Raw genomic sequence first — 24,102 nt, forward strand, 5'->3', positions numbered from 1 at the left:
CCATTTTTTTCCATTGGGTTACTGTGTTTTCCTATGAGTTTTCAGGATTCTTTATATATTCAAGATACTGATGCTTTGTCTGTTCAGTTCAGTCGCTCAGTCGTGTCCAGCTCTTTGCAACCCCAGGAAACACAACACGCCAGGCCTCCCTGTCCATCACCAACTCCCGGAGTCCACCCAAACCCGTGTCCATTGAGTCGGTGATGCCATCCAACCTCTGTTGTCCCCTCCTCCTCCCACCTTCAATCTTTCCCAGCATCAGGGTCTTTTCAAATGAGTCAGTTATTCACAAAGAATTGGAGTTTCAGCTTCAGCATCAGTCCTTCCAATGAATATTCAGGACTGATTTCCTTTAGGATGGACTGGTTGGATCTCCTTGCAGTCCAAGGGACTCTCAAGAATCTTCTCCAACACCACAGTTCAAAAGCATCAATTCTTCAGTGCTCAGCTTTCTTTACAGTCCAACTCTCACATCCATACATGACTACTGGAAAAATGATAGCCTTGACTAGACGGACCTTTGTTGGCAAAGTAATGTCTCTGCTTTTTAATATGCTGTCTAGGTTGGTCATAACTTTTCTTCCAAGGAGTGTCTTTTAATTTCATGGCTGCAATCACCCAATGGGTAAAAAATGGCTGCAGTGATTTTGGAGCCCCCAAAAATAAAGTCTCTGGCTCCTCTTCTGTAAATGGAACCTTTGGAGTAGATGATCACCCTGAGTACCTTCCCAGATGTAAGTTTCTCTAACACTATCAGTCCAGGTTATGTGCACCAGCCAGGCAACAGCAGGACCTATGTGAACAGTCTCCACTTCACTGTAACTTGGTAAGTGACTGACTAGCTTCTGTGTTTTTCCCTCTAACTCCTCCGCATGGGTAGCCACTTTGTCCTCTGGGTGCTCACAGCACCGCTCATGTTGCTACTATAACACCATCACATTATGCTTTTGATAATAACACCATCTGTCTCTGTGACTAGATAATGAGCTACACAAGGACAGGGTTGCCTCTAGTATATCCTTAGTACCTCCTATAGCTCCTGATTTAGTGAATGTCTGATGAATGATGGAGGGAGCATGGGCAGGTAGGAAGAAAGGATGGAAACAGAGAAGACAGAGAGAGAGGGAGGAAGGAATGAAGGAGGGACAGAAGGACAATATACACCCAGTGAACATAAGTTATTAAAACAGTTACCAAATCATTTGTATTTGTTTATAAAAAATTTGTTCTGTGATGTTTGTGACATGAAGAAGAGGAACCATTAGTGAATATTATTGTAGCCATTTTACATGGAGAATCAGCTTTTTGAGATCACATCATAAAACAATGGTATGCCTAATAATTGTGTGTGTGCTCGGTAGTGTCTGATTCTTTGCAACCCCATGAACTGTAGTCCACCAGGTTCCTCTGTCCATGGGATTTCCCAGGTAAGAATACTGGAGCGGATTGCCATTTCCTCCTCCTGGGGATCTTCCCAGCCCAGGGATCGAACCTGCATCTGCTGCACGGGCAGGCGGATTCTTTACCACTGTGCCACCTGGGAAGCCCTAATAATGGAAACCAGCAATTTCTGATTTTTAATCTCTTGTGGACTGCAAGGAGATCCAAGCAGTCCATCCTAAAGGAGAGGAGTCCTGGGTGTTCATTGGAAGGACTGATGTTGAAGCTGAAACTCCAATACTTTGGACACCTGATGCGAAGAGCTGACTCATTTGAAAAGACTTTGATGCTGGAAAAGATTGAGGGCAGGAGGAGAAGGGGACGACAGAGGATGAGATGGTTGGATGGCATCACGGACTCAATGGACATGGGTTTGGGTGGACTCCAGCAGTTGGTGATGGACAGGCAGGCCTGGCATGCTGCATTTCTTGGGGTTGCAAAGAGTCAGACATGACTGAGCAACTGATCTGAACTCAACTGAATTTCTGATTTTTAATCTCATGTTCTAAGAAAGTCTCATTATTTTAGCAAAACCAAACTAGATCTTGAATTAAACTCACTTTTACCCTCTTTCTGCAACAGAGCTGCATTATTTGCAATGTTGAACTTTTCCCTACTGACATATTCTAAAGGATTAAAAAGAGACTCTCGAAGCTTTAAGACCTTTCATAATTGTGATCTATATATCAGAGATTGGAATACTTCAGCACTTCTTCCCTCATAATTATAATGCAATTCCCTACTTGTAGCAAACATAGTTAACAAGTTATATATATATAAGTGCTTTTGTTGTCATGACAACAGGAAGCAGCAACAGAAGGGGAAATCTTGGCTCTTAAGAGTGGTCTTTTATAAGGTATCAGAGTTCGTTATGAATTCAATACCTTCATTTAGTTTTGCCTTTACATGGCTTGCTTCATTGCTGCAAAGGTAATCTAACTTTCTCAGTTGAATATTAGCCTCTGGAAAAGCAAAGCAATATCTGCACAGGACTTGTTATCCTTTCCTGGGGGAGGGGTGCATTATCTGCTCATCTTGAAAACCTGCCCAGTGTTTTCTGTCTCTTACTCTTAATGTATTTTTTGCAATTTATTATGCCAGTATCTCTGAGGTTTGGTTTGTTTTTTTAATTTTTAATTGCAGGATAATTACAGTGTTATGTGTCTGTTGAATATAAGTGAAGTGGCTCAGTCGTGTCTGACTCTTTGCAACCCCATGGACTGTAGCCTACCAGGCTTCTCCGTCCATGGAATTTTCCAGGCAAGAACACTGGAGTGGGTTGCCATTTTCTTCTCCAGGTATCTTCCCAACCCAGGGATCAAACCCAGGTCTCCCGCATTGCAGGCAGACGCTTTACCGTCTGAGCCATCAGAGAAGCCTAAACAGGTGAAAGTGAAAGCCATTCAGTCATGTCTGACTCTTTGCAATCCCGTGGACTACACAGTCCAGGGAATTCTCTAGAGTACTCCAGAGTACTGGAGTGGGTAGTCTATCCCTTCTCCAGGAGATCTTCCCAACCTAGGGATCAAACCAGGGTCTCCTGCATTGCAGGCAGATTCTTTACCAACTGAGCTATCGGGGAAACCAACACAGTGGCTTTAAAAAAAAATTAATTTATTTACTTTAATTGAGGCTAATTACTTTGCAATATTGTGGTGGTTTTTGCCATACATTGACATGAATCAGCCACAGGTGTACATGTGTCCCCCATCCCAAACCCCCCTCCCACCTCCCTCCCCACCCCATCCCTCTGGGTTGTCCCAGTGTACTGACTTTGAGTCCCTATTTCATGCATCAAACTTGGGCTGGTCATCTATTTCACAGATGGTAATATACATGTTTCAGTGCTATTCTCTCAGATCGTCCCACCCTTGCCTTCTCCCACAGAGTCCAAAAGTCTGTTCTTTATATCTGTGTCTCTTCTGAGGTTTTTTAAATTGTAATTAGTAGGATCGTTATTCAAAAATAAAAAGGTAAGTGGATTATGAGAGCCAGACTAGGAATAAAAGAGTGTGGAGATAAAGAGTGGGTTAGTGTAACCATGGCAGTAATACATCTGCTCTGCTGCTCTTCAAGCAGACCTCTTTCCAGCTGGCCCCACCAGACGCACTAGCTTCCAGACATGCTGGTGACATTGGTGATCTCATGATTGTGCACCTTGAGGAAGTGTGATAGTGAAAGCCACTCAGTTGTGTCCGACTTTTTGCAACCCCATGGACTATACAGTACATGGAATTCTCCAGGCCAGAATACTGGAATGGGTAGCTTTTCCCTTCTCCAGCGGATCTTCCCAACCCAGGGATTAAACCTAGGTCTCCCTCATTGCGGGCAGATTCTTTACCAACTGAGCCATCAGGGAATCCCACAAGAGCAACTGGCAAGGTGTTGATAAGTGGGGCCATCCACTAGATGGTTCCTTTGGAACAGTACTTCCCAAAGTGTGGGTGCAATTTATGTGATCAGAATCTCCCTGCATTCTGTTAAAAACACATTATTTTAAAGTTCTATTCCTGATCTGCTGAATCAGAAATGTTGGGGGTTGGGTTTGAGAGATTTGAATGCTAAAAAGCACACTACAATTTGGGAACTACTGCCTTAGAGTGACGTTTGGAAAAAAAAAAGAAAGGAGGGAAATCCCTCTGGCATTAAGTGCATAAGAAGGGAGAAGGAGTCTTCAGCGTAGGTAATAAGGGAAGCAGACAAGCTACAGACAAAGCTGGCTTGTTCACAGCTTTCCTTAGGCTTTTACCTTGGTTCTGACTACTATAGACTTAAGCCAGACGAAAGTGTGCTCTAAACATATGTGCTGTGGGTAATGCTGGTGTTGGTTTTTGAACCTGAAAAATGAGCCTGCTTCTAAGCTAACTCATTGTGCTAGCACCAGAAATGCCAATGATGGTGTTTTCAGCTTCCCAGAAGAGTCAGGCAGGCAAGCTAAATTAACTGTTAGAATATTGGGAGGTCCACATCCACAGTGAGATACCACTTCATACCCATTAAGATTAAGTATTATCTAGAAGACGGACGGTCGCACAGAGTCGGACATGACTGAAGCGACTCAGCAGCAGCCAGCAGCAGCAGAAGACAGACGGTAGTTAGTGTGGACAACGGTGTGGAGAAGTTAGAAACTTTTACATTGCTGATTATGTAAATTGCTAGAATGTATAATGATGCACCTCTTTGGAGAACATTATGGCAGTTCCTCAAAAAGTTAAACATAGGAGGACTTCCATGATGGTCCCATGGTTGAGAATCCTCTTGCCAATGCAGGGGACATGGGTTCGATTCCTAGTCCTGGAGGATCCTGTATGCTGTGGGCCAGCTAAGCCTGAGTGCCGCAACTACTGAGGCCTGCATGCCCCTAGAGCCGGTGATCCACAACAAGAGAAGCCATTGCAGGGAGAAGCCCACGAACCACAGCCAGAGAGTACCCCTGGCTCGCTGCAACTAGAGAAAGCCCGCGTGCAGCAGGGAAGACCCAGTACAGTCAAAAATTAAAAACAAAATAAAGTGTTTTGAGTTACCACGTCACCCAGAAATTATACTCCTAGGGATGCATTCAAAAGAACTAAGAACACTTGTTTACACAAGAACTTCTTTACAAATGTTCATAGCCCAAAAGTAGAAACAATCAAAATTTCCATCAACTGAAGAATAAACAAATGTGCTTTATTCATGCCATTGGAATATTACTGAGCAATAAACAAAAATGAAGTATTGACACATACTGCAACATGGAAGAACCTTGAAAACATTATGCTAACTGAAATGAGCCACACACAAGAAAGCATATATATTATTTCATAATATATGGAATAGGAAATCACCTACGTGAAACAGGCAAATCCCTGGAGACAGAAATTAAATTATTGGTTACCAGGCATTGTGGGAAGGAGGGAATGAGGAGTGACTGCCAATGGGTACAGGGCTTCTTTAGCGGGGCAATAAAGTATTCTAGAGTTAGGTAGTGGTGATAGTTGCATAGCTCCTTAAATACACTAAAACTACTGAATTCTATACTTTTAAGAGTGATTTGTGTGGTGTTATCTATGTCTCAATTTTAAAAAGTGATGGGAGAAATGGCCAAGAAAGGAGTCAATTTGACTACATGAAAAAAAATGGTTTGGGGTTGTCTATAGGAAAAGCTAACTTCTGTTTTCTTCTCTTTACCCAATACTTCCAACATTAGATGTGTCGATCTTACACACATCAAGCAATTTGGTGACACCAGCTGTGTGTCCTATGATTCAATTCAATGCCGACAGGATCTACTTAGTGTCTGCATCAGATCCCATAGGTTAGGGGCTCAGTCCCAAGCGACCACCCACCTCCCACTTCAGATGCCGATCACAAGTCTAGATTGTTACCCATGTGCTGATCAACCAGCTGTTAATCAGAGGTTGCTGTGACAACCCTCCCCCATAAGGTTTGATTAATTTGCTAAGCAGCTCACAGAAGAAATACAATTTATTTACTAGATTACTTGTTTATTATAAACAGGATCCCCTGGAGTAGGAAATGGCAACCCACTCCAGAATTCTTACCTTGAGAATCCCAAGGACAGAGGAGCCTGGCAGGCTACAGTCCATAGTGCCACAAAGAGTCAGACACGACTGAGCAATTAACACTTTCACTTTAACTCAAGATGAGCAATATGGAAGAGGTGCATAGGGTAAAGTCCAGAAGTGTCCTGAGCACAGAAGCTTCTATTCCCATGGAGTTGGGGTTCTCCACCTTCCTGGCATTGGATGCATTCACCAACCTGGAAATTCTCCACACCTGTATCATAGGAATTGTTATGGAGGCTTCATCCATAGGGATGACCAATTATTAACTCAATCTCCAGCCCCCTCCACTTCCTGGATGATGGAGGCAGAGCCGAAAGTTCTGAGCTTCTAATCATGGCTAGGTCTTTTGGGTAACCAGCTCCCATTCTGAAGTTATCCAGAAGGCTACCTAGAATCTTCATTAGAACAAAAGAAACTCTTATCACCCAGGAAATTCCAAGGGATTTAGGAGCTCTGTCAGGAGCCAGAAATAGGACCAAATAGTAGAACAAAAGATGCTACTAGTGCTCTTCAGCTCAGTTCAGTTCAGTTCAGTCACTCAGTCGTGTCCGACTCTCTGCGACCCCATGAATCGCAGCACACCAGGCCTCCCTGTCCATCACCAACTCCCGGAGTTCATTCAGACTCACGTCCATCGAGTTGGTGATGCCATCCAGCCATCTCATCCTCTGTCGTCCCCTTCTCCTCCTGCCCCCAATCCCTCCCAGCATCAGGGTCTTTTCCAATGAATCAACTCTTCTCATGAGGTGGCCAAAGTATTGGAGTTTCAGCTTTAGCATCAGTCCTGCCAACGAACACCCAGGACTTTATCACTTAGGAAATTACAAGGGTTTTAGGAACTCTGTTTCAGGAACTGAGGGCAAAGGCCACATTTTTTTCCTATTATTTTACTGTGGTATTAACATGCTGTATTGAGGTAATCAGAGGCCACACAGCCCCCTCCAAGAGAGGGACATCTGTTTATTGGATGGGATAGAGAAATATCAAGGAAGACTTGCCCAAAAAGGACATTAGGGATGAGAATGAAATTAAAAGGCCATTGTAAAGTAATTAGCCTCCAAGTAAAATAACTAAATTAAAAAAAAAAAAAGAAATTAAAAGGGCAGATATCGGAGACATAGCCCTTTTGAGAAACAGCAAGGAATTAGGCATGTGAGGGACTACCAGGCAAATAAACTAGAGAACAAGACAGTGATTAAGAAAAGTCCTGAGTGATTCAAACCAGTGGAGAAAAGATAAACTTGTTAATAGGTGGTGCTGGGACAACAGGAGAGCCATATTGAAAAAAAAAAAGACAAAATCATTCCTCATACCATATACTCGTGTTAATCACAACAGGATAGAGATTTAAGTATTAATAATATGATATCATAAAGTACTAGAAGAAAACACTGGCTTCAGCAATCTGGAGTGGTGAAAACTTTCTGGACTCTAATTCAAAATCCAAGGAAAAGACTGCGAGATGAAGTTACATGAATCTAATCAAGCCTCTAGCTCTAACTGCCCGTCTATAAAAAATACAAGGGATAAAGGAACCAAAAGGTGCAACCAACAAAATCCAGGATATGAGTGTATCAGGTTTTTACTGCTTTGTGAGCAGCTTTCTTCAACAAATAAATGCCAAAAGAGTGTTGCAGTGGGGAGTGTTGCCTTTAGATTAAAAGAGATTCAAAATACTTATCAACCAAATGAAATATATGGATCTTGTTTGTACTCAAAATTTTTTTAATACTGAAAAACACAATTTTTAAATAAATGAAGAAATTCAAACACCGTGTTCTTCTGAAGTTGCTCAATCGTGTCCAGCTGTTTGTGACCCCATGGACTTTACAGTCCATGAAATTCTCCAGGCCAGAATACTGGAGTAGGTAGCCTTTCCCTTCTCCAGGGGATTTTCCCGACCTAGGTATTGAACCCAGGTCTACTGCATTGCAGGTGGATTCTTTACCAGCTGAGCCACAAGGAAAACCCAAGAATACTGGAGTGGGTACCCTATCCCTTCTCCAGCAGATCTTCGAGACCCAGGAATTGAACTGGGGTCTCCTGATTTGCAGGCAGATTCTTTACCAACTGAGCTATTAGGGAATCCCTGTGTTGGTATTGGATAACTTTTAAAATTATCATTAATTTTATTAAGTATGATAATGGTAATGTTATATTAAAAAGAGGAGGCCTTATCTTTTAGAGATATGGATTGAAATATTTACAGATGAAATGGTATCATCTTTGGTATTTAAAATAATCAAAAAAAGATGTGTGTGGGAAATGGAGTTCAGTTCAGTCATTCAGTTGTGTCCGATTCTTTGTGACCCCATGGACTGCAGCGCACCAAGCTTCTCTGTCCATTACCAACTCCCGGAGCTTACTCAAACTCATGTCCTTTGAGTCGGTGATGCCATCCAACCATCTCATCCTCTGTCATCCCCTTCTCCCCCCACCTTCAATCTTTCCCAGCATCAGGGTCTTTTCAAATGAGTCAATTCTTTGCATCAGTTGGCCAGAGTATTGGAGTTTCAGCTTCAGCATCATTCCTTCCAATGAATATTCAGGACAGATTTCCTTTGGGATGGACTGGTTGGATCTCCTTGCAGTCCAAGGGACTCTCAAGAGTCTTCTCCAACACCATGGTTCAAAAGCATCAGTTCTTTGGCACTCAGCTTTCTTTATAGTCCAACTCTGACATCCATACATGACTACTGGGAAAACCATAGCTTTGACCAGACACACCCTTGTTGGCAAAGTAATGTCTCTGATTTTTAATATGCTGTCTAGGTTGGTCATAACTTTTCTTCCAAGGAGCAAGTGTCTTTTAATTTCATGACTGCAGTCACCATCTGCAGTGATTTTGGAGCCCCCCAAAATAAAATTTCATTGTTTCCACTGTTTCCCCATCTATTTGCTATGAAGTGATGGGACCGGATGCCATGATCTTAGTTTTCTGAATATTGAGTTTTAAGCCAACTTTTTCACTCTCCTCTTTCGCTTGCATCAAATGGCTCTTTAGTTCTTCTTCATTTTCTGCCATAAGGGTGGTGTCATCTGCATATCTGAGGTTATTGATATTTCTCCCAGCAATCTCGATTCCAGCTTGTGCTTCATCCAGCCCAGCGTTTCTTATGATGTACTCTGCATATAAGTTAAATAAGCAGGGTGACAGTGTACAGCCTTGTACATACTCCTGAAAGTTCACAGTTCAGGTACTGCTGAAGCCTGACTTGGAGAATTTTGAGCATTACTTTGCTAGCATGTAAGATGAGTGCAATTGTGGGGTAGTTTGAACATTCTTTGGCATTGCCTTTCTTTGGGATTGGAATGAAAAGGTGTAAATAAAATAAAATGGTATGCTTTTAAAAATAATTATTAAAGCTGGATAAGTCAGACACAACTGAGTGACTGAACAGGAACAACAAAAGCTGGGTGATAAGCATATGAGTGTTCATCATTCTGTTCTATCTTTTCATAAAAATACTATTCTCATTCCTTTGGAAGTAAATCTGAAAATTCTCAGATCCACTAAAGGCCTGGTAAGCAAGGATAATGCCAAGCTGAAATTGGCCTCTGATGGGGTATAGCCCTGGGGATAAGAAGGCTAGATAAGGCACCATCAATGAGGGTCAAGGACTGGACCAGGAGGGTGTCATGGATGGGGGAGGGGAGGATCTGGGTATGGACACTATGAAGTTGGTAGAAGTGGTAGAACTTGATGACCTTCTGATGGAGAATGCTACAGAAGTAGGAATCAGGGATGACTCAGGCTCATATTGGCTGTGTGGTTCATTTAACAAGCAAGGAAATTCAGAATTTCCCTGATGGTCCAGTGGTTAAGACTCAGCACATCCACTGCAGGGGGCATGAGTTTGATTTCTGGTCAGGGAAGTTCCGCAAAAAAAAAAAAAAAAGCAAAGAAATTCAGAAGATATTAAAGTTAGGGGTGAAGGAAGTGACAGGTTCCACTTCAGTTTGTCTTTGTGCCTGTGGAACATCCAGAGCTTAGGAAAAAAGTCTGCATTAGAGACATGGTGTTGGCCGTGATCAGCTGCAGCATAATTTCCATGGAAACATGTAGCATGTAGGCACAAGAAAACACTTCCTCTGTGAGCAAGCTTTCTTATCTAATTAATAAATTAATCTTGGACTATTGCTAACATTAAAAAGCAAAACTGGCTTCATCAAGGATGATATATGAGACCCGAATAGTAATAATCTATGATACCCATGATACCCTGTTGTCTCTCAATTTCCATTATGAACAGGTCATAGATCTTCAGAGTTTCACTGCAAGGCTTTCTTGTTTCATTTCTTTCCCCTACTTTTCAAGAGAACACTAAGGCTTAAATGGGCTTCACTGGTGGCTCAGATGGTAAAGCATCTGCCTGCAATGCAGGAGACCTGGGTTCAATCCCTGGGTCGGGAAGATCCCCTGGAGAAAGAAATGGCAACCCACTTCACTATTCTTGCCTGGAGAATTCCAGAGATGGAGGAGCCTGACTGTAGGCTACAGTCCATGGGGTAGCAAAGAGTCCAGACACGACTAAGAGAATTCACTTTCATTTTCAAGGCTTAAATACATTAGGGAGAAAACATCTCATATGGAAGATCAACTTTTTCCTACTTTGCCCTTTTTCTATTGTCTATAGTATAAATATTATAAAAAGTGAAAACGTTAGAACCATCTAGATCCAGGGGTATCATTCAATTTCCTATCTTTTAAACAACCATGATAGTTGTTTAAAACTATTCTTCTGTTTGTGTTAGTCGCTCGGTCGTGTCTGATTCTTTGCGATCCCATGGACTATGGCCCTCCAGGGTCCTCTGTCCATGGGATTTCCCAGGCAAGAATACTAGATTGGGTTGCCATTTCCTTCTCCAGGGAATCTTCCTCATCCAGGGATTGAACCCAGGTCTTCCGCATTGCAGGCAGATTCTTTACCGTCTGAACCACCAGGGAACAAAGGAGCTGTTGGTTTAAAAAAGTATTTAGGGATTGATTACACCTTGGATAAGGGGAAAGAGAAGACTCTTCAGCCCCTATCATATCTGTGGCTAGGGGAACATCAGGCCATCTGCTAGGCTTTAACAAAACATGGCAATAACATTTTGGTTGAAAGCACAGAATGATTTTACAAGCCAAAATTAAAGTTTGTAAGCAGTTGAGGCACTTGTAGGTCTTTTTTTTCTTTTTAAAGGTATTTGTATATTTACCGTTTATATTCAGTTAAGAAGAGAAGCACACTGACATCTTTCTTTTTCTGTTCTGGGCTTATTCTCCTAATCTTGTGTTGACTGCCCAATTCAAACTCCTCAGTTTGCCGTTCAACACCTCCATAATTTGGCTTCACCCAAAATGACTTAAATCAGAATTTTGAGGGTTGGGCCCAGGCATCAGTTTGTTTTCTAATCTCCCCTGGGGATTGTGCAGCAGTGTTGAAACTGACTGTGGTTACAATATGAATGAGGAGAAGACAGCTGGGATATTTGGAGTATCTGTGAAAGTGAAAAGTGAAACTGTTAATCGCTCAGTCATGTCCAGCTCTTTGTGACCCCATGGACTGTAGCCCGCCAGACCCCTCTGTCCATGGGATTCTCCAGGCAAGAATACTGGAGTGAGTTATGGTCAGCAGCCAATGTAAGAACTGAAGGTTTTCAGAGCTTCTGGTGGCAGCGGTGATGTACATGTCTGTGCGCATGTGATCTGTGTTTGCTGTGTCTCTGCCCTGCTTGTAGGTGACTGCCGTGCGGGTGTACGTGAACAGCTCCTCCGAAAACCTTGACTACCCGGTCCTGGTTGTGGTTCGCCAGCAGAAAGAGGTGCTGTCCTGGCAGGTTCCTCTGCTCTTCCAAGGACTGTAAGTGGATCTTGCCCTGACAGCTTCATTACATTTGTTTTCCCTTCAACATCCTAGACTTCAACTGCTCTTTTCCCTAGAGAAATCAGATGTTCGACTCGTTGACAGAGTATGCATGCTGAGTGCAAACAGTTGACATGCTACATTCCCTGACCGGTTCAGCTCTGTCCAGCTTCTCTCCTCTTTGATAATCTCTGATAAGAACCTAGAATTGTAGCACCTGAAGAATGTCTTGGTTGGTTAGTGGGTCATCCATGGAGGACAGGGCTAGGCCCTGCAGTCACCTTGAGTAACACCTCCCATTCTTCACAATGTTCACCGAGTGTGCTTTCTTTATCCCATAATATTTATTGAGCATTACTAAATGATAGATGCTGGGGATACAGTGGTGGAAAACAACAGTGAAGTCTCTTCCTCATGGAGTTTCTGTTTTTGCAGGGGACACTATAGGGCATTAGAGCACTAGCAAGAGCAAACCAGAAAGCATGCCGACATGGGCACGGAGCACAGTGTGAGATCATTTCGGAGGCTAAGAACGTGAGGACTGAAATACTCACTCTGATGCCTTGACTCGGACTCTGGGGCTTTCTTTATATTCGTTTAGCAAAGGCTTAAAGAGTGGCAAAATGGAATCAGGTTGTTTTATCAGAACAGTTTCCTTCCCAAAATCTGATTAATTTTCTGATTGAATTAGGAGGGTGATATGGTGATGCAGGCACAGCCTAAGTGAACTGGGCCCTCAGCAGTCCCCTTATCTGTGTTATAATGTCACACAATTCTGTGCCAAGTACTTTAGCTGTAAAAACCACTGTCGGTAGGTCCAGTATGAAGTTTTAAATATAAGGACCTGGAAAGAAATTCAGAGAGAACTGAAAGGAAATGTTTCTTTTCCTGCTTGTTCACTGAGTGTCCTTTTCCTTCTCGCTGGTTTTCCCTCCCCTGGCTGCTGCAGATACCAGAGGAGCTACAACTACCAGGAAGTGAGCCGTACCCTTTGCCCCTCCGAAGCAACCAATGAAACAGGACCTCTGGAGCAACTGATATTTGTAGATGTCGCATCCATGGCGCCCCTGGGTGCCCAGTACAAGCTGCTGGTTACCAAGCTCAAGCACTTCCAGCTGCAGTAAGCAGGACTCCTTGTGGCCCTTCTCTGTTCGTCTGTCTGCTCTTCCGGTGCTGTGCGTGCTTGTCCTGCTTTCTCCCTCCCAGATCAGCACTCCTGAAGGAAGTCAGCCACTTGACATACTGTCTGTGCACCTTCAGAACTCCCCTGCTCACAGCTGGGCAGCAGGGCCTTAATCTGTGCAACAGGGAGGCAGAAGGGGACTGGAGCAGAGGGGAGAGAGGTGGACCCGACAGGCGTATCCGTTCCTGGGAGTCTGTAAGGACCCCCTCCTGTCTGTCATCCAAGCTAGAGTGATGTCCAAGCACTAGTGATGGGTACTTCTGTGTTCCTCTCCAGTGCCACTTTCCTGAAGGCAGTCTTAGTTTTGTTTTAAGGAAGATCTTAAGCTGTTTTTCTCGTCCTTATTACTATTCCAGTTTTCTCTTTCTGGTTAGGAATGTATACAGACTGAAAATAATGTTTCATGTGGCTTTGTCCTTTGTGTAGAAAACGTAATGACTGCTTCCTCCTTCTCCTTGCACTACTGTCTTTTGAAACCAAATCAGTCAGGATACATCATCTGAAGTTGTTTACCTTAGACATGGAGTATAACAGATTCAGTGGAGGGCATTGTCTCCGAAGGTTCTGTTCCCTCTCACAGGTTACTCATGTAAAATATTGCATAAATCTGTGTGAAAAGGTAAACAGAAAGGCTAAGGTTATTCCTTAATAAGGTCAAAAACTTCAGGGAGTTTCCTGTCCCATCTTACTCTAAGCTCAAGGGTTCTCAAAGGTTCAAACCGTTTCCTCCCTTTTCAGTGTTCTAAGGAAACATCTTAAAATATATCATCAAATTGGTTATATTAAAATTTTCACTTGTACTCATCAAAAGATATCATTAAGAGAACAGAAAGACAAGCCATAGACTGGAGCACATGTTTCCAACACACATAAGAAAGGACTCATATACAGAATACATAAAGAACCTCTGCAAATCAATAAGAAAACACTGGCACAATTTTGGTTGCGGTCTCCAGTATCACCCACCCTTCAGTGGCTCTGGCTTCTTCTGGTTGAGGATCTTAGAGCCTACAAGTCTGAGCACTGCTGAGGTTCAGACTCCATTTCAGTGGGGCAAATAGGTTTTCTGAGGCAAAAATGAGGAGCTCTCAGGGCCAGAAACTACTTGAGAAAACAATCCCAACTCTGACCGCTCACTAGAACTTTGGGACAGAGTCAGAAGAATCTCAGGAGAATTAATGTTTATAGTTACCCAATGTAAATGAACAACATGCATATGTGATGGGTTTTCTAAATCCCACTAGTCTTACTTGGCATATTTGAGTCCATTTTTATGTTGCTTACAAGAGTACAATCTTTTAAAAAGAATGTATGAATGTAAATAAAAGATAATAAAAGAAATATCATGCTGATACTAAATAAAAGAAAGTTGATATAGTATATCATATTATATGAGATATTCCTTAATGCAAAATGCATTATTAGCTATAGAGAAATGTATTTTTGCAGCTTATTTTTCTGATCAGAATGTTCTGCTCCATTATAAAACTCTCCTTAAATTTTCTCAGGCAGTTTATTCTGGAGTCTGTAGCCAGTGGAGTTGCTAATAGCAATCAGATATTTATCTTGGTCTTCTCTGTACCCTGTGACAGTGTATGTATACCTGGATATAGATGGACAGATGGATTAATGAATATTCAGAAGGATGGAGAAGTAGTTAGAGCATTTTACAAGTCCCTCCATTAACTATGGAGTAAAAAAAGAGATGTGATGATTTCAAGAGCAAAGAACCACCTACCTACCCCCCCAAAAAGGCAGAAAAAATCAATTATATCAGTCTCTAGGAGGGAGGTTTGATCATTATAATATATATTTTTTTAATAGAATCTCCATGTGATTCTAACGTGCAGCTAGAGTTGAGAACAACTACCTTTAAGCAATTTCTAAATGTGGTTCTTGTGTTTGTTTTAATATTTAAATTTATTTGTGATACTAAACGTATGGGAATGCGTGCTCATAACCTGAAGGACGTGGCACGCATTACTTGAACAGAGGGCATTTTGAGCTTCAGAGAAGCCTGCATCTACTAATTGGCCTCTGTGTGTCTACCCTGTCACTGTCACTTGGTAGCAATGTACCTGAATCCTAGGGCTGGTATCTCTAAGGCTAGTTAGACACTTTGGAGAACTGAATTCTGTGGAACTGAAGTCATAAGGTCACAAGTCTGCGAGTATTAATGAATGATTCTCATGTAGTGAAACTGTGAATCTATTCTCACATTGTTTTTTGTTTCTGCCTCTCACAATGTGACTTGACTTCAGCAACCAGACATTCAAGACTGTTTCAAAATGCGCATAGTTACAAGTGCTTTTCTGAGACTAAAATGAGCAGAGAAGAGATGGAACTTTATGTGTCTCTTCCTTCCTGGCCCTGGATTGTCCCACACCAGCCTTGCTGTGTGTGTGTTAGTCATTCGGTTGTGTCTAACTCTTTGCAACCCCATGGATGGTAGCCTGCCAGGCTCCTCTGCCTATGGAATTCTCCAGGCAAGAATACAGGAGTGGTTAGCCATTTCCTTCTCCAAGGGATCTTCCCGACCCAGGGATAGAACCAGCCATCCTGCATTGCTGGAAACCCAGAAATCCAGAGAATGATGGATCAGGCAAGAGCTGAGGTCTGGGGACATTTGGACTCTAGGTATTGAGAGAAACACTGAAGAATTAACTCAACTTTCCTAACATTGAAGTTTCTCTTCTGTGTTTTTCTGTGTCAGACTAGAAGGTACATGAAACATATCCGGGGATTTTTTTTTCTCGAATTATACATTTTAAGAATAGAAGGACATTTGGGGATTGAACTCACTCATTTCATTTTTACAGATGAGCGAACTGATGCCCAGAGAGTTTAAGTGATTTGTACACACTCACACAGCTGGGAAAGGGCAAAATCAAGACTAGATTTGACTCTGACTTGCAGGTCTGAGTTCTTCCCACTATGACATGCTATTTCTACTTTCTGTTTTAAAACTGCCTTCTGAATTTTTGTTGATCTAAAAATATTTCTCAATTCCAAGAAGCATTTCTTTATTTAAATCCAGCTTAAAAAATAAAATTATGCTTTAAAACATTACTCCTCACTGTCTTAACTCTCCTGCACCTGCCTACACACACACACACACACACACACACACACACACACACACACACACACCAGTTTTCCCCTCACTCCTTTTCCCAGACACCATTGCTCTGGTGTTCAGTGTGCCAGTGTGATGCTGCGGACAGGGACAAGCAGAAGGCTGTAGGAACAGGTAGACACCTGACCCTGGGGTGGGAGGAGCTTGGAAGGGCCATTAAGAAATTTGGACAGTTGTCTAAATTGTCATAGGTGTGTGGAGAATGGATTTGAAGGGGGCAAGACTGGAGGCAGAGAAATTAAAAGGACTGATGCTGTGATCAAGATAAATAATAAGGAGATGAATGGAAGAATTTGGAGGTGAAGTTGACAAAGCTTGATTGAATATTTGGGGTGAGGGAAATGGGAGAGTCGGGGATGACCATATAACTTGTAGATGGTGGTGCCTCTAAGAGAAAATGAGAATTTTGAGGAGGGAAGGAAGAGATGATAAGTTCATGCTGAACTTGAAGTGCAGGTACCCAGCAGAGTCTCGAATGTACACCAGCGCAATGCTCAGGAGAGAGGGCTGAGCGACACAGCGCCCACCAAAGAGAAGCTTCATGTGGAAGGCTGGGCCATGTGGTGCCCAAGGCAGAATTACAGGAGACAAAGGGAGAAGCAGGCAGTACCCCATCCTTGCTCTTTGAGACCTTTATGCTGTACCAGGGAGTTTAGACTTCACCTTGCATGTTATGGAAGCCACTAATGAATCTGATCTTTGAGATGATTTTAGTAACCATGTGGAAGATGAATTGGAGAGGCAGGGGTAGAGACAAATAGGCAAATGAGAACTTATTTGAATAGAGAAGAATAAAAAAATTATCAGAACCTGAATATATTATGGCAGCAACAAAGTTATAATGTAGAAAAAGAGTCAAATAACACACATGGGGAAAATTTACAAATCCAAAAAATACATGTGGCATGATCAAACAAGGAGGGGACATATGTATACCTACAACTGATTCATGTTGATGTTTGACAAAAAACAACAAGACTGCAAAGCAATTATCCTTCAATTAAAAAATAAATCAAATTTAAATTTTAAAAAGACAGTCATTAAAAAATACAGTACTTGAATCCTTCAACCCTCCTGTAGCCTTCTAAGTGGGATCTTGAGTCTGTTTCGAGAGGGAGTTTTCAGTGTGCTAGCGCAGCTACTGTGCCGTAAATAGCAATAGATTTTTGAGGAAATGGATGAGTGAAGAGGCTTTTAGACCATTTTGCTATGCGTCATCCTATGTAATTGCCCTTTGCTATTTGGGGTAGACTACATAATGATTTACATTGCTTTTCATGTTTGTTTGTTTGTTTTCTTATTGAATGTTACTTGAGCAAAGACAGTGCTTCACGAGTTACAATTATATAGAATCAGTAAGAGTGAGCAGTAGTTGTGGAGGGGAATCCAAGATGACTCCACCAATGATATCAGGATTCAGGCGAGGCTTATGGACAGATGTGGCAGATAAGGGTCAAGGAAAGGGGAGTACATTCCATTTTGATCATATATGGACTTTGAGATGCCTTGAGGGACAGTGAAGTGCAGAAGCCCAGCAGAGAAGCACTCTTCAGTGAGTAGAGCTCTGGATGTAGCCCTGGGCTGAATGTGGAAATTTGTGATTCTCTGGCATTGTTGCAGCAACTCTGTGTGTGTGTGTGTGTGTGTGTGTGTGTGTGTGTGTGCGCGCGCGCAGACACATACATACATACATATATATGAGATTTTTATGGCAATTATAACATATGGTTATACATATATGAATGAAGATATATATGGTTAAGGAAAATGAGGAGATCAGAAACAGGACTGTGGGTCAGATCCTCATGTAAGGGATGGTCTGAGAAACAGGAACTCTCAGAAGAAGCTGAGTCGGCATGGGCAGATGCATGAGAGAAAACCCAGGAAAGCAGATGTCACAGAGCCCATGAGAGGGAAAGTTCTAAGGCAGAAGGTGTGGTAGTCAGTGTCAAATGTCACAAAGAGGGAAGGAGCATTAGGGATTAAGTCACTGGATTTAGCCAAGAGGAGGTGACTGGCAACCTCAGCGAGATGGTAGGGAAAGAATCCTGATGGCAGTGGGGAAGGGAAAGGGTGGATGAGGGATGGGAGCACAGTGCCCTGTGAAGAGGCTGGTCTGTGAAAGAGAGGGAGGATACAGAATGACATTGAAGAGGGGAAATCCAGGGGAAAGAGTACAGCTTTGTTGGGGGCATTTGTTTGTTATTTATTTTGAAAATGGTTGAGACTAGAGTATGTTTATAAACCAAGGAGAAGCAAGGCAAATAAAGTTTATAGGACAGTTCGATTTTTGTAGAAGCAAAGTCCCAGAGAAGAGAAGAAAGGACAGAATTTAGCACATGCATGGAGAGTTTATCCTCTGACCAGAGCCATGAGGTGGAGGGCTACAGATGGTGGAGGGCTGTGGGGAGATTTGTGGTAAACCAAGTTGGTGCATGACAGATGGCAGGAAGGAGATAACGGGAAACGATACTCTGAAGTCCATAGTCCAGGTGAATAACCAGTGTAATTTCCTTCGACAAACAAAGGGAGGGTTTTGAATCCCCACTCTGCTCTGTGCTAGGGGCTTGCTGTCATATAATAAGATGGATATGAATCTCAGAGTCTTCTCTGTACTCACCTCAAAAAATGACTTAGCTTTTGACTTTGTCTTTCCACTGATCCTTTCTTCCCATCTCCCATCTCCTTGTTCTGTTTCATTACCTCCTGCACTCTGTCTCTCTCTCCCTTCCCCATGGACCCCTCTCCCCTCTTCTCCCATCTCTCGACTCCTCTGTTCTTTTTCTCTTTCACTCTTCCTCAAGCTAGCCACAGTGAGGAAACAAAGTTAGTTTTTAGGTTTTATTATTTATTAGGTAAACTTTTGTTTCTTGTGTTCAATTTTTGCAAACAAGTAAGTCAAAAATTATACACTTCCTTCTCTAAAACTGAAGGTGTACATGTGTCTCAGTTAGACTTGTTCTGTTGTTTAATGGCTCCTGATAAAATAAACCTTCTCCACCTCTGCTGGAGGCCTATGGGGAAGGAAGCAGAACCTTTCATCTGCAACAGACACCATGTTTATTTTGCACACACTGTTGACTCCAGGAGAAAGAGGAGAGTACATGGGATAGTCTTAAGGAAAATAATATGTTTTTGAAGTTTGTATGTGTTGTACTAGTAAAGACAACAGAAAGAACAAGGGGAAAAAAAATAGAAAATTCCTATCCATGTCCACACGTTCAATGTCTTAACTGGAATACAAATGACAGGGGAGAATTTAAAAACAAATTTCTGGCCAAAGAAAACTCTTTGCTTCTGGAAATCTTAACCTGTCTGTTGCCAGCCAAGAAAACCACTGTCCTTTTCATTCCCCTGACCTGGCAACAGACAGAACTGAGGGCCTGTGTTGCCCTGGTAACTGCAGATGGCATTCCCCATGCTGCAGAGAGCCATGCACAGCATGTGGTTCCTGACTCTGGCTGAGGAGTCTCAGAGCACACGCAGAGCTGGATTTGATACCAACTTTAGCTTCTTTATGTGACATAAGTTCATGTGTTATTAACCATGCTTCAGCAGAACCAACCCTTGATTCTAATGATGATTGCTATTGAGAGTGGATATATATATAAATTATATCTACTGCTAAATTCTAAGTCTAGTCTGCTAATGGCCTAAATTGTTTGTCATTACCTTTAGAAACAATGCTCGAAATCTGTGACTTCTAAACAACACCTCCAATTACACACTTCATGCGTCAAATGTCCTGACATGCCCTTTCTAAAGGAATCTTTAGTAAAAATGTTAAATGGTTTAATTTTTATAAAAGGAAAAATTAGGAGTGGATAAAACAAGACTCTTTAGAGAGCATCAGGGGATGAAGCTATGGAGGGGCCCCAGAAGTTCAGGTTTCCAGAAGTGCAGGTCACACTGAAGGGTTGTGTGAAAAAATCTCATGCCATTCTCCTGATGCAGGCATGGAGAGTACAGTGAGTATGTGTGAGTGATCCTCACAATTAAAGATGAGCCAAGAACCAGAAAGAACAAAAGCCCTTGCATGACTACAGAGAAGACCTCATCTGTTTTTGCATTTTCCAGTCTCTTGAACTGTTCACATGTGTCCTTTCCAATAGCACTCTATGCTACCAATGTATGTGTCCCGCATCCTCCTCACTCTCCTCAGTGCTGGATCACTGCTGTTTTTCACAGAAGATGAAAATATTTAATAAAATAATTTCTAGAAAATTGATAATTGAAAAGAAAATAGCTTCATTATATGCTTTTGGTGGTATGTGTATTTTAAGAAGGGTCTTAGAAGGCAATGCCTAACCCAAAGAAGACCAGATCTTGGAGGGAAATGTAGACAACTGTGGGGTGCTTGGGGCAGGAAGAGCATGCTCCTATCCCTAGAGACCCTCCCATGGTGATTATCTATTCATTGTGTTTTTTAAAAAGTGATATTTTTGCCATGGATACATCAAAATTATTTTTAATTCTTTAGAATTAAAGAACCCCAAGCCTTCTTTTCCTCTCTGTTTCAGCCCACTTCTGACACCTAAAACTTATAGTTGAGTATAAAATCTTAAGAGAATCTGAAGACAAATGTGTCTATAAAAGTCAAAGTACTTACTTGTATAGGTATAACTTTATGGGTTTATTTAAAGACATAAAAGACATAAAATTGATCCCTTCCCCAACTTGATCATTCTTGACAGCTGAAACCACCAAGTTCCCATGCAGTGTACTTTGTCACTTTTATGGGCCCAAACAGAACAGCTTTCTCAAAGGGTAGGGCATTTCTTGTATCTAGTTTGAGATTTTTTTAAGAAATAACTTTTGCTTGCTAACTTATGTTTTTCTTTCACTTTTCCCCCTTTCCCTTGTATTTCTCAGGACAAATGTTGCCTTTCACTTCACTGCCAGCCCCTCTCAACCTCAGGTAAGTGAAGGCTTCAAAGTTATCATGATTCTCACCCAAAGAAATCATGGTAACAGGTTGAGTTAGCATGTGGTGTTGCCCTTAATCTTTTACAACTTGAGCTATATTTGTATTTTTGGAATGTGGTTCTTAGAACTGAGATTTTAGTCACATCATTAACCTTATCACTTGAACTGGTGTGAAACGGGAGGCGTGACATGTTTACAGCTATTCCTTGTCTTAACCTTCATTCATCAGATTGTGGGCCAACTACGCACACCAGGTACAGTGCTAAGCTGTATTAGGTGCCAGGGATAGAAGGATGAAGAAGAAGAGAAGTGCAACTTCTGCCTGCACGGACCTTATAATTAGGATGGGGATGGGGAGACAGAGAGTGGAAGGCCGCCACTAAACAGATACAAAAGTAAACAACTGATCTGGAAAATATAACAAAAATGAGACAGATTTTAATATCTACAGTGTTATGGATAAAATTCATTTCTCCCATCATTAAGAAAGAACAGGTATGCTGACAAAAATTATCAGAAGATTTAGATACTTGGGTTATGCTCTTCACTAGGCCATAATTGTAAACCAAATAAACTGATTAAAACTTTGATTCAGGCTGCTTTTCTAGTGATACTGCTAGCTACTTTCCTTTTTCCTTTCATAGATTCTAAAAGAGTAAGGTTCATGCAACAACCAAGTTTAAAGCAGATTTATTTAATGTCCTGGTGTTTCTTGTAAATTTTCAGTAGGCTGCGATACAGCTTTGGTCAAAAGTGGCCTTGGATATACTAGAACGGGGATTAACATATTGTATGGATGCTGTTGTAAATCTATTACAATCACTTGTGAGCTAGTGAATCAGTTCTCAGAGCGAAGCCCTGTTTTGTAGAGTTTGCCCATTTCTGCAGTGTAAATACCTCCACCCCAGCTGATTTCAGACTGCCATCATGACATCACGGAACACAGAGTTGGAAATCCATGTGCACAGTCAGCTCCCCAAAGCTGCCAAAGCCACACCCACACACCTTTAAGAGTCACAGGTCCCATCAGTAAGTCTCCACAGTGCGTGTATGCTGCCACCCAGTGACAGGAGAGCTACAGAACCACAGTCCACTGACCTCAAAGTATTGGTCACGTAATTCATGAAATGTTTGAAAGCACCAAGTGAGAGGCACAATGGGAGGTATCTAGATAGGAAGGGAAAAACTTGCACCCCAACTGCAGAAAGAGTACAGTCTAATAGTCCAGTCCAGAGGCCTGAATGTCGTGATGGACTTTGTAGACTGAAAACCAGTGGTGATTATATACTGCAGCTTCTTTCCATTAAAAAAAAATTATTAAACACTAAAGTCCAAACAATTTGTATATAAGTTAGAAACTAGAGTAAAATATACCTAGAAAAACTCATGAAACAAAACAAATTCTTTGACACCTGTAAGGTCTTATTTTACTCATAACTGTTCCCATTTTGGCCTATATTTTTTATCTTCTTCAACTGTAGGAAAGAATTTCTGTACCTTTAAATTCATCCAAACTATTGTACAGACTCAGACAACCTGCATCATCACTGCCTACCTCTGTTCCTATAGATAGAAGCAGGTTACAGAAACTGGTTAGGTAATCAGGATGTAAGAAGGTGATTTTTAGCCTCAATTCCAGGCATTGCTTTAGATCCTTCTCATTTGCTTCTTTCTGGTACAAGCACAATATCAAGACAATGGGTTTATTTACTTGGGATTTATGGTAATTCAGAGGTAAAGAAAACTGGTGGGACTTCACTGGTGATTCTTCCAGTGGTTAAGAATCTGCCTGCCAATGAGGGGACATGGGTTTGATCCCTGGTCAGGGAAGATTCCACATGCCTCAGGGCAACTAACCTCCTGCGCCATAACTACTGAAGCCCCCATGCCCTAGAGCCCTGGCTCCACAACAAGAGAAGTCACCACAATGAGAAGCCCACACACTGCACCTAGAGAGTAGCCTCCACTCACCACAACTAGAGAAGGCCCGCATGTAGCAACAAAGGCCCAGCTCAGCCAAATAATTAAATTAATAAAATTTAAGGCAATTTAAAAAACCAGAAGATTGGTAATGTTTTGGCTTATAGATAAGACTTCAGTAGAGGTCTACAACTTGCACAAAACGAACTCCTAGAATATGTGGGAATATATATGGCATTCATTTTCATTACTGCTAATAGTTCAGTTCAGTTCAGTCTCTCAGTCGTGTCCGACTCTTTGCAACCCCATGAATCGCAGCATGCCAGGCCTCCCTGTCCATCACCAACTCCCGGTGTTCACTCAGACTCACGTCCATCGAGTCAGTGATGCCATCCAGCCATCTCATCCTCTGTCGTCCCCTTCTCCTCCTGCCCCCAATCCCTCCCAGCATCAGAGGCTTTTCCAATGAGTCAACTCTTCACATGAGGTGGCCAAAGTACTGGAGTTTCAGCTTTAGCATCATTCCTTCCAAAGAACACCCAGGACTGATCTCCTTCAGAATGGACTGGTTGGATCTCCTTGCAGTCCAGGGGACTCTCAAGAGTCTTCTCCAACACCACAATTCAAAAGCATCAATTCTTCAGCACTCAGCTTTCTTCACAGTCCAACTCTCACATCCATACATGACCACAGGAAAAACCATAGCCTTGACTAGACAGACCTTTGTTGGCAAAGTAATGTCTCTACTTTTGAATATGCTATCTAGGTTGGTCATAACTTTCCTTCCAAGAAGTAAGCGTCTTTTAATTTCATGGCTGCAGTCACCATCTGCAGTGATTTTGGAGCCTTCCCCCCACAAAAATAAAGTCTGGCACTGTTTCCACTGTTTCTCCATCTATTTCCCATGAAGTGATTGGACCAGAGGCCATGATCTTCATTTTCTGAATGTTGAGCTTCAAGCCAACTTTTTCACTCTCCTCTTTCACTTTCATCAAGAGGCTTTTTAGTTCCTCTTCACTTTCTGCCATAAGGGTGGTGTCATCTGCATATCTGAGGTGATTGATATTTCTCCTGGCAATC

General features: G+C 42.0%; 1 protein-coding gene across 3 annotated transcripts in view; it reads left to right on the top strand.

The window, feature by feature from the left end:
* The window catches only part of SIDT1 (SID1 transmembrane family member 1), a 106,645-nt gene that overhangs the window by 20,882 nt on the left and 61,661 nt on the right, over nt 1-24,102 (top strand). For all 3 annotated transcript variants that reach the window (XM_018038422.1, XM_018038492.1, XM_018038468.1), the window contains exons 2-4: nt 11,733-11,854; nt 12,807-12,977; nt 21,049-21,094. In XM_018038422.1, the coding sequence (XP_017893911.1) occupies nt 11,733-11,854; nt 12,807-12,977; nt 21,049-21,094 (339 nt within the window). The remainder of the gene's footprint in view (nt 1-11,732; nt 11,855-12,806; nt 12,978-21,048; nt 21,095-24,102) is intronic.

Source organism: Capra hircus, chromosome 1 (genome assembly GCF_001704415.2).
Source record: "Capra hircus breed San Clemente chromosome 1, ASM170441v1, whole genome shotgun sequence".
NCBI classification, from domain to species: domain Eukaryota; kingdom Metazoa; phylum Chordata; class Mammalia; order Artiodactyla; family Bovidae; genus Capra; species Capra hircus.